Here is a 17,170-nt window from a genome sequence, read left to right on the forward strand (position 1 = left end):
ACAGGCTGAACACTGTATGGTTCTGATGTGTTTGCCCCTGATGACTCTGGAAGCAAAGGAAAGAGACTTAAACAGAAAGCCTGTTCCACAGTGGAAAGACATAAAAAAATAATCAAGAACAGAAATCAAAATCCTTGATCTTGTTAGCGTGGCTTCTGCATGCTCCCAGGGCTGTCACAGCTCTCCTCACCTATGGGAAGAAATCTTGTTTCTATCACGAAGGCCATGGAAATGTTAAATTTAAATCTAATATTCAGTAGGTTTACAATGTGTTGGTTGCCTATAGCAACACAAGGGTACCATCACCAGACTCCGGCTTAATTGTGACTGCAATTTTAATCAATATTAACCGAGTGCACATCCAATCAAAGGTTTTGTGTTGACAAAGAATTGACACTTAAATACAGCTATTTGGTTCAAGAGCTATTTTTCTAAGTTTCAGTCCTGGTTATTTAGACAAAGATACTTGAAGATACAGTGGTACAGCCCCACAAAAATTATGATGTTCTTAATCCAACACTGCATAAGAAATGTAAGTTTACAATGAACAATAACGAACAATCAGTTCTTCTGGAGAAAAAGGCTTTAACGTTTTATACTGCCTTCCATTATTTCCCTGGAAAATCTAAGTCTCTACTTCCTAAGCAATAATTTTTTGAGAGAAAGAAGAGTCCACAGAAGTATATCGTGCCTGTGGAGAGGGCTACAGCATGGCTTTTCTCATACATCAAGATGACAGTTTCCACAGTGCAGTGACACATGACCCCAGGTAGACCTTAAGCCTCCTTCCTGGAAGTTTGGGCAAATGTCTCTTCCACTTAAAAGATAATATTACTACGTTTGCTTTATCAGTAGGTATCTGTGGCTCTTATCCAACTTCTACACACCTTAGGGCAGAATTAGAACCTTCCACCACTACTTGTCCACAATTGTCCCTCTTTTCAACGATTCCTTACTAGAGAAGTTCACAGGAGTTGAGAAAGATGGTTTTGTTTTTAGAACTCTCCAGCAGACCATGGTGGATTGAGCTTAGGTGCTATTTCTTTACTTTAGCCAAAGAATATTTTCTTACGGCAAGGCCAAATAGACAGAAAAGTTCTGCCAGATGCAAGTAGCAAAACAGACAAAGAGGTTATAATAAATGGCCTGAGCAGATATTATTACACTCTTAGCAGTTGGCAACAGCTGGTAACAACACACTGCCTACACCCCAAGTACTGCACGTACACTTTTGGGGTGGCTCAAGACAATAATTTTTATTTTTTGGTACAGCTGAGAGCACACCTGCTACACAGAAACAGAGGAGCAGTTAATAAGACGACTGTACACTGCACTCACTGAAGTATTCCAGCTTACCTGAACTGGTCAGAGGCTTGTGGGTAGCAAAGGAGCCTCAACATATCTACCTCGTAGAAAATCAGGCAGATGGCAAGCTTGCTACAAAACCACAAGACAGTTCATGGTCCTGTTCATGGGATCTTGTAATGCAGCTTAATTTCTCCAATCTAAATATAGGATCCTGAAAGCTACTGTTTTGCTTGTTTTCTAGATGACGTTAGGATTCTAGAAGGATCTCTGCATTAAAAATAGGATATGTCACATAAAGCCATTGGTGCATTCTGTAAAAGCTGTGGAAAAGCTTCTCAAGAACACACTCCAAATACTGGTTTTTCCTCTTCATTTTGCATTTGAGGTGTATGGGGTAGTCAGTGCAGGGAAGACTGCTCCTTTGGTTGAGCTCTAGTAATTAGAATCCTGACCCCGTACCATAAATGGAGCTACATCTGTACAAAGCCTTCTACGAGCTGTGACAAAGATAGGGAATTCAAAGAGCAGCTCCTCTAGAGATCAGGAAGAACTCCTGCTAGTTGCTTTAATAGCAACATTTAACCTAGCAACCTGGATTTGTTTTCTAAAGCTTTAGCAAAAGCGCTGTTCAATATGCAGCATGAGACATGGCCTGACACTGGATCTGGTCACTGTCCCGAGATGTTTCCTGTATGGCCCAGAACTTTCATCTCTGACTATAACATCCAAGATCAACCACACAACTTGGTGTGGAATAAGTGACAGAAGCAGGCAGCAATGCCACATTAGGTGCACGACAGCTAAGCTTACAGTCATGCAAACAGAGCTTAACCACATGACAAGGACATTGCTAAAGACCAGCCACTGCACTTTTAAGCGTACAGCCTGTGTTTCCTTACTGCACAAAGTCTGTGCACTAATATCTCTAACCAATGTACTATGAATTTACTTCTTGCCACCAGAGTCATGTCATTCAATCATTTTTAGATACTTGCACTGACTCTTTTTTTCCTCATATCTCAGTCTCTACAGGTATTACTGGAAGAGAGACATCCAGCACCTAACACAATTTCACCATAATACCAGAGCCAGCACTTATAATCTGAGGCAGAGTGAAAAGCAGAGTGGTGCTGTGCCCCAAGTAAGATCTAATTACAAGAGCACTCTTCTATCACAAGAAGTTAGTGGGACTCTATGACCCAGCAGATTGTGTAAGGCAAATTTTCCCTCTATTGGCAGCTGTGGGAATCTCAGCCCTTCCTTTGTATCTGGTAATGATGCCGATTTTCAAGGAAAGATGCTGCTCTTCCCAGAAACCTACCAACCAAGGCTTGGAACAAAATCAGATGTACAGGTTTCTTCTTTATTTCTTATTTTTCGATTTGACTTCAGGGGCAGGAGAGAGCAAAGCTGAAATAAAAACTTTCATTCAACATTCAATCACAACAGCTACTGGAAGAACTTTATCAACACCAGAAAAGAGACCTGTGCTGTCTGGTTACAGAGAAAGTGATGAAAGCAGAGTTCCTCAGGAGAACAAAATGACAGCAAAGACAGGACAGTCGTCAAGACATCAACATGTGACGACTTTCAAGAGCAGAGCAAGCCAGTCCTGACTGTCCACAGGCACAGCTCTGTTCAGTTGTTAGCAACTCTCCCACGATGGCAAGTATCTAGAAAGAGATGGGCACAATGTTACTTTGCTAATTTACAGTGTCTTTCCCACAAAGAATTCGCCAAATTTGATTGGAGTTCCTGGAGGTGTTGCAGTTTCCAGCGTCCAACTACATAACATTTTGCTTATATATAGACTCTGTCTGCCAAGAACATACAATTATCTCTGAAGCTAGAGCTATGGCAAGGCAAGACAACAAGACCAATACCAATACAAATGAATTTTAAGTGCACAGCAGCATTTACACTATCACAGCAATCTGAGATGAACTGCATCACTGAGTTTCCAAATTGTTCTGACTTTGTCTGGGATAGAGTTGATTTTCTTTGTGGGGGTTTGCATGATGCTGTGTTTTGGATCTTCGATGACGATGGTGATGGCACACCCATGTTTTGGCTGCTGCTGAGCAGAGCTCACATAGAATAAAGGACTATGCTGCTTCTCACACTGCCTTGCCAGCAAGGAGAGGGGACAAGGAGCTGGGAGAGGAAAGAACCAGGATACCTGACCCAAATTGGCAAAGGGATGTTCCATACTTTATGGCATCGTGTTTGGCAATAAAAGCTGGGGGAAAGAAGGAATAAAGAGGGATGTTTGGAGTGATGGCACTTGTCTTCTGAAGACACTGCTATATGTCAGAAGCCCTGCTTTCCTGAGGATGGCTGAACATCTGCCTGTCTATGGGAAGTAGCAAATTAATTCCTTATTGTGCTTTGCCTGCATACACACATCTTCTGCTCTACCTAGTAAGCTGTTTTTATCTCAGCTCACACTTTTACCTTTCTGGTTTTCTCCCCCATCCCACCTGGGGGCAGTGAGCAAGTAGGTGTGTGGTGCTGAGCTGCTTACCAGAGTTAAACCACAACATAAAAAGCTCAGCTTTGATCTATCATTTCTATGGAGCTCCTAGTGAACACACCTTCACTGACACTTCCTTTGCTCTATTTCTGTAGGAGAAGGCGCAGTGAATTGCCACATTTAACCAGCATTCCCCTCTCAGATCTCAAATCTACAAGACTATGTTTTCAAAAAGCCTCCAATTGCCCTTATCAAAAGTAACTATGTATGCTAATACTATTTTGCTCCTTTAAGAAAGTACATTGAAATGACAGCTGGAGTGATTGATTTACTTCTGCTAGAGTGTTCCAGAAGAAAAAGGTGCATCAGTATAATCCTGACAGTGCATCACTTTTCAAAGCCCCCTTTTCTAGGCTGAAAACAGGACCCGGACACTCGTATTTAGCACACTACAGATTCAAATATCCTTGCGCATCCCTTCAGCTCCCCACCTTCACCCACAGCACTCCCCTGCCCCCATCTCACTGTGCTTGTAGGGTCCTCCCCTTTGATGTACTAAGGGATTTTTCTAACAGCTGCTCTGTCCCTGAGGCATCAGTCAACCTCACAATCTCCCTTGATACTCAGTTTAAGCTTTCCAGAGCACAACTCAGATGAAGCACAGGAAAGGCACACATCTTAGTAACAAACTGCTTCCCACCACATGACTCACGGGTATGACCTCCTCAAACTTCTAGCCACTTTAACTGTCTAGGTTTTGTTCTTTTGAATTTGAGATATATACAGAGACTGGTATAGGTATTCTATATCCTGGAGGACACACAGGCTCTATTGAGAGCCCACTACCTTTGCACATATGGAAACGAGGCTGCTTTTCAGCCAGCTCTGAATATTGCCCAGCACCTGCACAGTCAAGTAACACCAAGGCTTTTGCTGAGCTGGAGGCACACCACAGGGTAACAGCTTACAAAGCTATCATTCCCTCTCCCCACATCATTCATGATGAGATCTCAGGGACCAATCATTACATCCAGAATGACACCTTTGCTTTCCATTTAGAGCTTTTGATGTACACTCATTGCTCAGCGCACCTCTCTGCTCTAAACAAAGGTTTTGTTCTTCCTTGACACAAACCCAGGCAAGGTTCAGAGCAGCAACCCAAGCCAGGAGATATTAATTAGGCTGAAACATCCCCTGGACATGGTTGGTAGTCTTCCAGGTGCTCTGCTAAATTGAAGGAAGGCCAGATTTACAGAACCACTTACTGCACTTCAGCAAACAGTAAAACAAGTTTTAATAAACCCTAGTCGTTTATTAGCCTTTTTCCATCCTACTGTAGATGAATTACCAAGACACCTCTAAACACTAGCAAGTAAAATCAGGACAAATTCAGTCAGAACCTCTAATAACGTACAAACCTGGATGGAGCACATTTCTTCAAGACTGAAAACTAACTGGTCAGGTCTGATTTAGAGTCCTATATGTGCTCACTGCCTGAACACTGCTTGCACCCGTTGACCTAGAATGAAACTAGCTCAGACAGCATTCTTGGCACATGAAATATCATCTGAGGGTCAGTAAAACTTACCTGGAAACTCAGGAAAAGACAGACAACAAGCAATTTTTTAAGAAGTCTGACCCAGTGATATAAAGTAGAGCCACAGTTCTTAGTAGACTGAGAAAAACATGACATTTCCATATATGCAATTCTTTTAGAGTTTGAGAGGATGCTGGTAGCAGCAGTAGATCCCCAATGGCTTTCAGCATCACTGCAACACAGGAGGTATAGCACTGCAATCTGCCAGAGAGGCAGCCTTGTCTCTGAAGAGCAGACAGACACTACAAACTATTACTTAGATACGTCTTGGTAGTTATTCCAAAAGAAAATCCAGGATAAAGACTACTGCACTTACCAAATGGCATTATTTAAGTGATGCCATCTAAGTGAATTTGATATGATTAACTAGTTAAGCTGACATTGTTTAACAACATCATTGGCAATCAACAGAATTAAGTCCCATATCACAGTAATGACCAAGAAAAAGCATCCTCATGTAATAAAAAAGGATAAACTGACTTTAGACTTCAAAAAAAATCAAAGGATTTGTCATGTTTATCAATTAAGATCACAGCCTGAAGTACAATTTCAGACCATTAAGAGCAAGTTCCTCCAGCCTGTTAAACCAAAATAACAAGTTTGCAATAATAAAGGAATAAAATCTCAGCAAGGGTCTAACACTTCAGAAGGTCATGATTGGAGTGTTATTTAATGGGCCTGCCTTGACCATGACTTCCAGCTTTCCCGTGTGGCAGCATGAAAACCTTATCACTATTGCTGTGGACTGCTAGTAATTCCCTGTGATGTTAATGAGTTTTGAATTTATGCAAAGTCCCCCAGCAGGCTCTTCCTCGGTATCTACCAGCCCCCATGCCAAAGGAGAATACCTGCAGTAAGAAGCATCTAGCTTTCTCCCATTACTCATTAATAAAACAAAACAGACCTCACTGGTCATTTCAAAATCTCTTCCCATCCCCCAAAAACAAACAAATGAAAAAAAAAAAAAAAAACAACAAACCCACAAAGCAACTGGTCTTGAAAGAAGTAACAACAAGGAAGTGCATCAGGACTTGGTTTTGTGTTCCTACGAATCTATTAAAAACTCACAACATGTCCTATAATTCTGTATAATTCTGTACTTTCCCACAAAGGACAACACAGAAACCAAAGTGAAGTGTTTGACCATCAAAATGATTAAGAACAGTTGCCTGAGATAACAGGACTTAGTGTAGTCAAGAATAAATTCATAGCCAGGTGCACATTAGGAAGCTGAGAAGCCTGCAGGCTTAACAGGAGTTTCTCTGTCCATCAGAGCAAAACTATCCATTGTCACTTAGCATCACAGCCATCATCAAACTGCCATGGCTAACCAAGAAAAAAGACAACACTTTTTGCTGATACAGAATCATAGAACCAAAGAAGTGTAAGTAAGTAAACCAGCATCAAACACACACCTCTCATGTCAGCATGAGCACTTTCTGTCTCTCCAGGCATGCTTTTGCTAGGGTATTAGCCACTATCTCCTCCAGTCAGCCCCACCATATAGGAACATTGTACTAAATACTGCTCTAAATGTTAATTTTATGGACAAACAAGGGAAAACTTTGGAACTGTTAGAATCTACATCCATCATGGACTCCTAGTTTATAGAGCAGAGTTGAAAACAGAGCTGGTCTCTTGGCAACACCAGCACATACACCCTCATTCTCATGCCTAGACTGATGAACAAGCAGAGTCCTAGTTACTGAACAGAGTTTAAGTACATACATATGTATATATGACATACATATATGCTATCGTCAAACTGAGTATAGCCTACACCCACAAAGCAAGCAAGCTTCACACCTCTGCAAATCAAAACAAAAGTATCTGCAGATTCCTTAAATGTTCTACCAGTGAGCCTATTGGGACAGACTTCTTTTTGCTGGATTGATTCCTACCAGAATAATTTTTTCCCCAAATTCAGAGATTAATCTTAAAAAATTCAACGTTGCAAATACAAAACCTTAGTGTTAGTAATAGCTCATGTCTGACATGTCCACAGCAGCACAAGGAAACTTTTTTTAGCAAAGGCATGGATTATAAATTACATGTGGTGAAATAATCCAAATGAAGCATTCTCCCATAACCAGATAATCTCTTTATAATAATTCTTACATGCACAGCATGGATCATCTCAGTTGTTTTCACAATGACTTTGCCCTAATTTTTTCAGCAGCTACAAGATATTCTTTTCATGGAGAAGTTCTTTTGTGGTATGCTAGCTAAAGCATATACACTGAATAGTTCAGCTCTGCTGGAATAGCCAAAAAGGAGTAGTATATCTTTTTATCCCATCGGAGCAACAGAGACATCACTAGTGCTTTGAAGAATACTAGACGATACCCTCAGGCCCTGCATTAACAACCCAAAGTAGCAATTCCTGGCAGTTAAACCTTAGTGTGAATGTCGTAACATATTTTCAGGAAGTGCTGGACTTCTTGTGTCATATACAATCCCCTCAATTTTAGGATAGTAACAAAAAACAGAATCTAAACTCTACGTCTGACAAACAGATCTACAGAAATTGAATCACATTAGCTGTAAGTTTCTCCAAGGTTTATCAGCTACAAGCAACCCTATGTGAAGTGCAGCTTTTACATGCAGGCCAGGTGACTTCCATCTTTAAAGCTGTGAAGATCCCATTCCTACAGCAATTCTGGGATGGCTATTCTAAGCTATTTCCTTACATAAAGAGGAAGGAAGATTCCAGAGATCTAGACAGACTACAGACCTGACAGATGTTGTTGGGGAGAAAGAGCAAAGGTTAAATCTTTCCCTGTATTATTTCACAATTCTTCTCAAGACTGTCTACAGGTTAGGAATCCTAAACTTAAAACAAGTTTTTCCTGCTGCTTCTGTACACGTTGGATCCTGTGAAACATCTGTTATACAATCATCACCAGTACAACCAACTGAAAACCTCTTCACTTCCACTCTTGTTACATCTTTTATTAATCACAGCTTAAATCACAAGATCTCAAGATTGGAGTACACCTATTCTGCCCCTACAACACAGCTTGTCTCAAGGTATTGTCACAGGAACACTATCCATTGCTCCATACCCAAGATCCCTATTACAAACAAGCCATTTCAGTAAGAGTGAACCTCCACTTGTTCACTCCAACAGTGTGATCACCATGGACCCCTCTCTGTCCCCCAACCAACAGAGTGATATCTGCAGAAGTCCTGTGTTTGTGGTGCTCAGCTGGAGAAAATGCTTCAGCCATCAGAGACAACATGTTTTCTATTTGCATCACACGCATGTGGATGAGAAGAAAATCATGCTTTCCCACAAAGGAGAGTATTGTTTGTAGAAGCATCAGTCACAAGATCCTGCAAGGCAGAAGCTTTGCATGTAATCTCTGGTCAGGAACATTTCTACATGGATTTTCTTTTCAGTTAAAGCATGCTCTCTGTGCAATGCAGACAGCTCTCCTGTTTCTCAGAAGGTCAATCTGTTCAGACAGCTCCTTGCATGTCCAGATTCTGCAGACTTCAGGAACAATTTTTAAAGTTGTTTTTTACCTCAGCTCAAGCTACTTGCAACAACTGACCACAAGACAAGATTCAGATTAAAATTTAAACGCCATAATCAAGTTATTAACATTGAGAATAAGCCCCTGTGAGTATCCAAGCAGAGGATTCCTCTACTGCATCAACCACTGCAGCTGAAAGCCTTTATACCGAAAACACCACTGGCAACATTTAGAGGTTTCTAACCACAGCCACAAACACTAGGACTTGACTTACAGAACTGCCCTTCCCATAAAGAATTTAAACATTTTCTGAATAACTGAACATCATCACTAGATTCCTGTGCATTTTGTTCAATAGTCTATCAACATCAGTAGCACTTCAAGCATCAAACTGGGTTTACTGGACTCTAGTACCTCTTGTAGAGTTTTTTTATTTGCTTTATGACCTTAAAGACCATCTTGCACCATATCAGAGCAAGACAGTAATAACCGTATCTGTCAAGAACTAGGCTAGCAATTCAGGAGAGATGATAGACTGCACAAGAGTGGATCTGAATTCCCCTCTTCTCCTCCTCTAACAGAAATTAAACCTGCATGCTCTGAGATGCTCCCAGAAACTGTTCCTAGAACTAGCCTGGCTCAAAACATGGAAGGATCTCGTCTTTGACACTGAGACAGAGATTAGCTTTCACACTCAGGGCTGCAGCCAAACAAAAACCTCAGACAAGACATAGTAAATAGTTACATTATTAGAATACAAGTGTACTAAATCACTAACCTACATTCCCATCTAATCAGTAAAATGCACAAGACAGAGAGATATGATGATCATTAGAATACCACTGCTGTGCTGGGTTCTTAGGAAAAGAGACTGTCTGCAGGATTTATTAGACTGAACACTGCAGAGCCCAAAAGGTCAGCTGCTCATATTAATGAATCTTATCAAGAAGGATACTGAAAAGATACCAAGAGAAACAGTGTCAGACAAGCACAAAATGAGACACTGCACCATGCCCATGGAGAAAGGATTCCTGTCTGATGGCTCTGACCACTGAAAAACAAAAGCAAGACAGAAAAGATCCAACAGTCTTTTCCGGAAGAACCTCAGAAATGCGTGCAAGCAAAGTGATTTCCAAATAAATGATTAGAAATCCTAGAACTATGTACTTCAGCACAGCGCACCAAATCTAAAAGCTGTGGTCCAGCAGGCGCATAGTGCTGGGTTAGTTTTCAACACCAGTTACATGGTGGCTGTTGTCTGATGACTTGACTTACATTATAGCTTTGTTAGGTGCTTTGTCCACCAACTCCAGATAGATAGCTTGACAGCCTCCCTAATAAAGCTGCAGATATGCAGTAGAACATACTAATCTCAGGGAAGAACTTTAAAATGCTTAGAAAAATGATCTGCTCACAGGCAGAAGATACATCTTCACTAGACAGCTTGCCAGTACTGCTGAACAGCTTTAAGACATAAGAAATAATGCTCTCCCTTTTCCCTTTGAGATAGCAAACAAGGTCTTGCACAGCAGGGTGAAGAAACTGCATTTCACTAACTTGTCTTTAAGAGTGCCAGTGGTCTTCTCCACTGCTTCCTACCCTCAGCTTTACTACTGAAAATGACAAACTTCTCTTAGTCCACAACTAAGGGGACTTTGCCACTCATTTAGCAAAAGCAATTAAGACATAACCAGTATATGCCACATGTATTTAAGAGAGCATTTCTCCCCAGAGAAGCAATGAGCCTCGCTATCCTGTGAACTGATGGTGGATATTTCCCAAAGCCAAGCAGACTCCCCAGAAGCTCCTTCTCTTCAAAACTCAAAAAATTTCCACCTACGATTTCATTTAATGCAGCTCACTGTCTTCAGGGTCAAAGCCGAGAAGAAAATGGTTGCTTTTTATTGTATGCTCAAAAAGGGAGCATTCACCAAACAAGATTACAATTTAAATCTCAGAAAGAAGAATAATGGTCAGGAAGTCTACACAGGCTTAGAGCTGGAACTGATGGATTTAATAGTTGCAAGTGGTTGCATCTACTACAACGTCAGTTTTAGTGACAGGTACAGATTAATTCCACTGGGACCTTACTTCCAAAATGGTGCAAAGCTTCACAGAAGATGCATGGTGTGCGCAACATGAGGGGAAAGTGTAGACACATTTCTGCAGACTGACTGTGGAAAGTGACAGGTAATTGATCTGCGTAAAAGCAGAAAGACAACTGCTCCAGCCAAGGTCTTAAAATGTCTGGAAGAAAACAGGCACACCACCGTGACTGACTGACTCCCGACTGTGCCTTTAACCAGCTCCCTGCTTCACCTCCTACCCACAGGCAAAGGTACAGATGGGGTCCCCTCACATTTTCTTATCAAGTTCAGTCTTCAGTTTGACAGCAAGGACGACGCAGCTCCAGGAAGGACACGTGCTCTACAGCCCTGGGAGTGAGCTGAGAGCTTTCTTCGAAGGAAGGCTGCAGAAGTAAAGGCGTGTGCTGCTTTCCTCTCTTGCCCTGGAATAGTGCTTACCTTGTCTGATTTCTTACTGACGTGCCATTACTAATGGCAGAGAGAGTATACAGTAATTTCTGTACCAGAAGTTGGTGTCATAGCAGATATTAATATCAAGCTAGAGATAACGAGCTCCTGGGAGGTGTGGAAGAATCCCAAGAGATTGTGCAGGTTTAATTCTCTGTTAAGTTCACAGCACCTCCCTTTCAACAGTTCTCTTCACTCAGAAAAGGATCTCCCATCCCGACAGAACAACTCCATATGAAAATTTGTGCAAAGCAGTGGAAAAGGTGAAGCAGCCCACAGAGCTCCTGCACCCCAACAGGTCACCCTCATTGCAGTCATTTGAGAGCCTGTGCGAGAATGACTGCTCCAGTTTTACCCTGGCTTGGGGGGAAGAATGAAATTGTTCCTACGCCTATGCACCAAACGCCTGATACAATACGTGGGAACAACCACAACAGAACGAAAGTATTCAGGGAGATTGTTTTTAAGACTACTGCTATAAATGACATTGCAGCACATCAAAACAGGTTGCGTAACTAAAAGCAGCTCCTCTGGAATATTTCTATTTCAGGACTCATAGTAATGGGCCATTACAAGTATCACATACTGCAGGCATTAACAAAACATATAGCTGTGTAAGCCCCTGGCTACGTTACGATGAATATACATAGGAATCACATTTTCATTTTAGAAGGTTTTTCCTTCTAGAAAGATGAGTTTCTTGTCTAGCTGCACTGGAGACCTAATGTTACATTAACTTACTATTTCTAAGCCCTACAGGTATAACCTTTCATTTGCTTATTAGTAACTCTTGCTTTTCTATTTCCAGTAGAAAAAAAAAAAAGAAGATCTTAATACACTGGATACACAGCATAACTTCCCTAGCAGGAGACAATCAATATTTCCAAAAACTAAGAACACATTTAATAAGCACATTAAACACTCAATATCTGTTGGCTGAAATTACAGCTCATTTCTGAAAAATTAAGAATCCAATAGATTGTCTAATTTTTTTTTCCTTTTCTGCTTTTGGTTTGAATTTTCAGAGAAAAAAAAAAGGTAGGAACACAACTTCTCTATCTTTAAATGTCCTGGAAATTTTACACCTCCAGGATCAGCACAGATTTGGCATTTTGTTGCTGCAGGATGTGGTTAATCAAAATCCTTTGGTACCTCAGTAATCAGAACTCAAGCTGCCAGCCCAGGAAACCAACCTGGCCATAACAGTTCAGAAAAACATATAAGAACCATTAGCCCAATTTGTCTGAAAAGAAGTTCCATTTTTCAAGTGAACTGGGAGATTTCAAGAGAATCAGGAAATTAAAATATTGTGTCCCAGGTGCTACTTTCAGAAATGAAGCCAAAGTCTCAGCAGCTTGCAGAAAATCTCTTCTGAAGCTGCTGGGCTTTGGCAGGTGCTTATTTTAAGGAAAAGTCATACTGATGCCATGTGGGCAAATGCACTTTTACTCTACTTGCATTTTCATGCTAAGAACAGCAACCGCAAGAGTGATGCGCAATCCAATACTGTCAGTTTGCTATCATACACCAGCCAGTTAGGGAAAGTTTCCCCATAGCAGCAGAATCCAACATGCAATCCCACTGCATTTTGCTCAGTACATTTCATTTTAACAAAAAGAGTAAGGATTTTGCAAGAGTTTAGCCTACAGCACACAACGCACTTCTAAATCAAGAAGAGAACAAGTAAGAGAGGTCTACAAATAATTACAGGCTTCCCCATTCCTATTTCAGAGCTCTTTAATGCTCTTCCTCCACATCATCCTCACTATGCAAACATCCCTCCATTTCTTTCATTTAGCATCTGCAACAAGAATTACGTTTGTGAACTTCTCCTGACCAAAAAAAGCCACCAAAAACAACAACAGGAGGAAACTCAACACCAATCTTCAGTACAATGCAATGACATCAGCAAAGATAGCTAGCTACCTACCAGGTGTGAGTGTCACAGAAACAGAGTTCGGGGCATCACCACATTACTCATCTCAGCCGTGCTGGAAACTGGTTTTATCTGAAAATAACTTGCTACCCAGCAGCTACTGAGGAGCCCTTTTTGTGAGCACAGAAGGACTGTGACCAGACAGAGATCAAATTTGTGTTCAAGAAACACTTAGATGTTGTACTAAGGGACATGGTTTAGTGGGGAGATATTGGTGGCAGATGGATGTTGGGACTGGATCATCTTGGAGGTCTTTTGCAACCTTGCTGATTCTATGAAAGAGAAAATAAGTGGAACAGAGTTTCCACGGTTGAGCTTATACATCATGTTGATAGATAAGGCACAATACTAAAGCATTAGAAGTAAACAAGACTCCAGGTAAATTAGTTTCTATTAATTTGAAGGGGCAGCTATTTTGGAGATGGAAGCCAAGAGCCACCAGTCTCCAAGACAGGAATCTGGAATCAGAACCATCCTATTCTCATGGAAAGTTGTGCCACAATATCAAAATATGCAGAGTAATATGTCTTGCAAAGATGTGAAACACTGGGACTCATCTCATCCTATGACCTGGCAATGTTTAGTCAGGGTCTGTAGACCATCCTGCCCATCTACCTGCAACAACTCTCCCTCATTAAGACTTGCACTGCACCTTTCCTTACTCTGGCATTGTAGTACAGCAGTTCCCATAAAACATTTCTACGGCTGAAGCAGAATCAAGACAGTTTGCGTGACTCAGTGATGCTTATTCAAACAGACTGAAAAGGGGGAAGGAAAGGAGTACCCACCTTCATAGCTTCACATCATTGCAATTGACAGGAAGGTCAGGGGAATCAGAGGCTGAGGTTGGCAGGACCTCTGGAGGCCATCTGGTCCAAGCCCCACCTTGAGCAGGGACACCTACAGACAGCTGCCCAGGAGACTAACGAGTATCTCCCAGGAGGAAGACGGTCCCTTTGCTTGACTAAAATATACTCGACAAGTAGGGTATGCAACAAGTGCACATCAGCTTGAACAGACAGTTTTCTTCCCCAGCGCAAAAGGTAAAAGCTAAAGAACCAAACAATAAAAAATGTGAAAACGTTTTCACCAAATTTGTCAACACTGTCACTCCTGACAGATAACTGATCAATAATGTATCAGTGGCAGGTTTGGACATTCATGGGCTAAGAAAGGCTTCAGACTATATTCAAATATGGTTTTCCTTTAGCATTTACCAGCTGCATATATTTCTTAATTCTGAAGAAACCTGGCTTTCAGGTCAGACCTGGAAAACTAGCTTCTACGTCAGCCCTTTGAATGGGGAAAACACTGCTGGACTCCTTCAGCCTTCAACACTGGATAGAGATGCAAAGGTTATTCTGTACTTTAAAGTGTAGGGAGGCAGGGAGAAGAAGAGTGGGTAAGAAGTAACCACCATACAATGAAGCAGCAGCACGGGGCAGAGCTCAGTTACCCAAGCAAACTACTAGAGCAAACTACAGCCAAATTCCAAACTTCTTGTTTCTCACAAGAAACAATCCCTGCTTGCAAGTTACCAACCAGGAGCTACAAAGCAGACAAAGCCACTGAAAATGCTAAACCAGGCTTAGTCTATCACACATCTGAGCCTATTGCCTGCATTTCCAGGCACATGGAAGAATCTCACAGCACCCACTCACTGCAGCTGACCCTCACATGCATCAGTTTTCACTATGAACAACATTAGTTAGAAGTCAGCTGAAACCCTGAAGAACAGGAAGAAAACCTCTTTGAATGTGCCTTCAGAGTACTTTTCTAAAACACATGTGAAATCCCTTTGTGACATTTTCCAAATTGTTGCTGAAGAGTGGAAGTAAACCTACTTAAACTTACTGTCACTGATGCATGATATGCTGTCCTACCCTCTACGTTTTGTTGGGAGTAGAAAATTCTAAGTGTCTTAGAAAATGTTTAAGAGGTGCTTTTTTTTTTTTTTTTTTTTTTTTCCCCTGTTTGCGAGTTGATTTTTTTGTTGATGTTCTTTGTTTTGGTCTGCCAGCAGATTTACCAAACTTTCTCACTGCCACACCAACAGGAATAACAAGGGCCAGCCTCGCCATATCTGCTGCTGCTTCTTGACAAACTAGGGCATGCAATGAGCCCACTTCGTACAGTTTCTTCCCCGCCATGAAAACTACAACTAAAGAACCAAACAATAATCACAAAAAGAAACCAAACTAAAAACACATTCAAAATTTGTCAAGTCCCACCACAAGAGATGCATTTTTCTTAGCACTCAGAAGTTTGTGGACCTTCATAGGAAGGGCCCTTCTGTTCACAAGGCACTTGCTTTGTTCTCGGTGTTTTACCAGCTGCAACAAGAGACCAAGATCCATCAACACCAACCTGCCAGCGGTCGGATGTTCCAGCAGCCTCAGTAGTATCTCCAGCGCTAACGCTGACCTGCCAGTGACCCACCCCCACCTCCTGTCAGGAGGATCTGCACACCTATTTCATGAAGGCTCCTCCACCTCTCCAAACATTCCATCTTGCACCACCAGGTGCTGGGATGGAATTGGCTCATCCAGGTGCCAAAGGGCAAACAGCATCCCGGGTGGGTCTGGCTGCTATCCAGCACCGTAACGCCGAAAGGTAAAACACATTTTTTGCGAGTTTTGGGTTACACGAAACAACGAGGCTCGTGGAGAACGGACAGCACAAGGAGGCACACACGAAGGAATCGTCCCCCGATGGGAGGACGGACAAACGCACGGCAGCGCCAGGCGTGGAGCCGGGGCACAGCACAGCGAGCCCTTGGCATCCAAGCAGCGCGGCTCCCCGCTCGGCAGCAGGCGAGGAGCGGCATCCCGAGCGGCGCTGCTGCCCGAGCCCGCACCGCTCCCCGCGCCGCCCCGGAGCACCCCCAGGCGCAGCGCACCCATTGTGCCAGCGTCTCCAGCGCTCGCTAGCTATCTCAGCGCAGTCAAGCGCAAAACATCCCGGAATGAAAGAAAAACAAAAACAAAAAAAAAAGCACAAAGACATTCCTTGGCGTGAGTAAGAAAAAAAAAAACAACAGCAAAAAAAAACAACTAGTACCGACACAGGCTTTATTTTGAGATGCACAACTTCACGCGAGCACACCTCGCCCCACGGACCCCTCCTTCCCGCCCCTCACCCCCCGCCGTGACACAGCAGCCCCCGCCCGGGCCGGGCGCTGAGGTACGGCCGTTATATAACGACCGCGGCGCTACCCTCCCAGCACCCCCCCGCCGTTTCCCAACCCCCTCGCACAGGGGCGAAGCGGCGGCTCCCGGGGACGGCGCAGCCCCGCCCGCCCCTCACCAGCGGCTGCATCTCGGCGCGCACGGCGGGCACCTGGAACCGGTCTATCTCCTCCATCATGGTGGCGGCGGGGGCGGGCAAGAAGGCCGCGGGGCTCCTCGCGCTGCCGGGCTGCTCGGCTCCTCAGGGTGATGTTGCTGCTGCTGCCGCCACCGCCGCCCTCCGCGGCTGCTGCCTCATCGCCGCCGCCGCTCGCTGCCGCGGTGACTCAGCCGCACCACTTCCGGGTCCGGCGCCGACGCCCCGCCCCCGTTTTTTTTGCTTATTTGAAGGAGGCGTGGCCTCGGGGCGAGCGCATCCGGGCTCCGGCCCCGCCCTCCGGGACGCACCATTCCGTCTCTCGAGGAGGGGGAGAGGTTGGAAACAGTCCTGCGGCCGCTTCCGCCGCGTTGCCATGGCTGCCGCTATCAGCTTCCGGTTTGTCGGTGGCCGTTAGCCGTGCCCGGCGGCCGGGAGGCGTAGCCATGCGCAAAGCCGTGCCAGCCAAGGCGGGCGACAAGCAGCGGCAGGTAAGAGCCTGTCCCCAGTGGGCTTCGT

The 17,170-nt window shown here is 43.4% G+C and overlaps 2 protein-coding genes across 8 annotated transcripts in view; one reads left to right on the top strand and one right to left on the bottom strand.

Annotated features, from left to right (window-relative positions):
• FAM219A (family with sequence similarity 219 member A) overlaps nt 1-16,800 on the bottom strand; it is a 98,206-nt gene extending 81,406 nt beyond the window's left edge. For 2 of the 3 annotated variants that reach the window (XM_021379452.1, XM_021379451.1), the window contains exon 1: nt 16,634-16,766. In XM_021379452.1, the coding sequence (XP_021235127.1) occupies nt 16,634-16,693 (60 nt within the window). In that variant the 5' untranslated portion in view covers nt 16,694-16,766. Of the gene's footprint in view, nt 1-16,633 lie in introns of all 3 variants that reach the window. The other variant, XM_021379453.1, reaches the window with a different exon arrangement.
• The window catches only part of DNAI1 (dynein axonemal intermediate chain 1), a 139,903-nt gene continuing 139,481 nt past the window's right edge, over nt 16,749-17,170 (top strand). For all 5 annotated transcript variants that reach the window (XM_021379428.1, XM_021379429.1, XM_021379427.1 and 2 more), the window contains exon 1: nt 16,749-17,142. In XM_021379428.1, coding sequence (XP_021235103.1) covers nt 16,765-17,142 — 378 coding nt within the window. In that variant the 5' untranslated portion in view covers nt 16,749-16,764. The remainder of the gene's footprint in view (nt 17,143-17,170) is intronic.

The sequence above is a fragment of the Numida meleagris genome, chromosome Z, assembly GCF_002078875.1.
Source record: "Numida meleagris isolate 19003 breed g44 Domestic line chromosome Z, NumMel1.0, whole genome shotgun sequence".
NCBI classification, from domain to species: Eukaryota; Metazoa; Chordata; class Aves; order Galliformes; family Numididae; genus Numida; species Numida meleagris.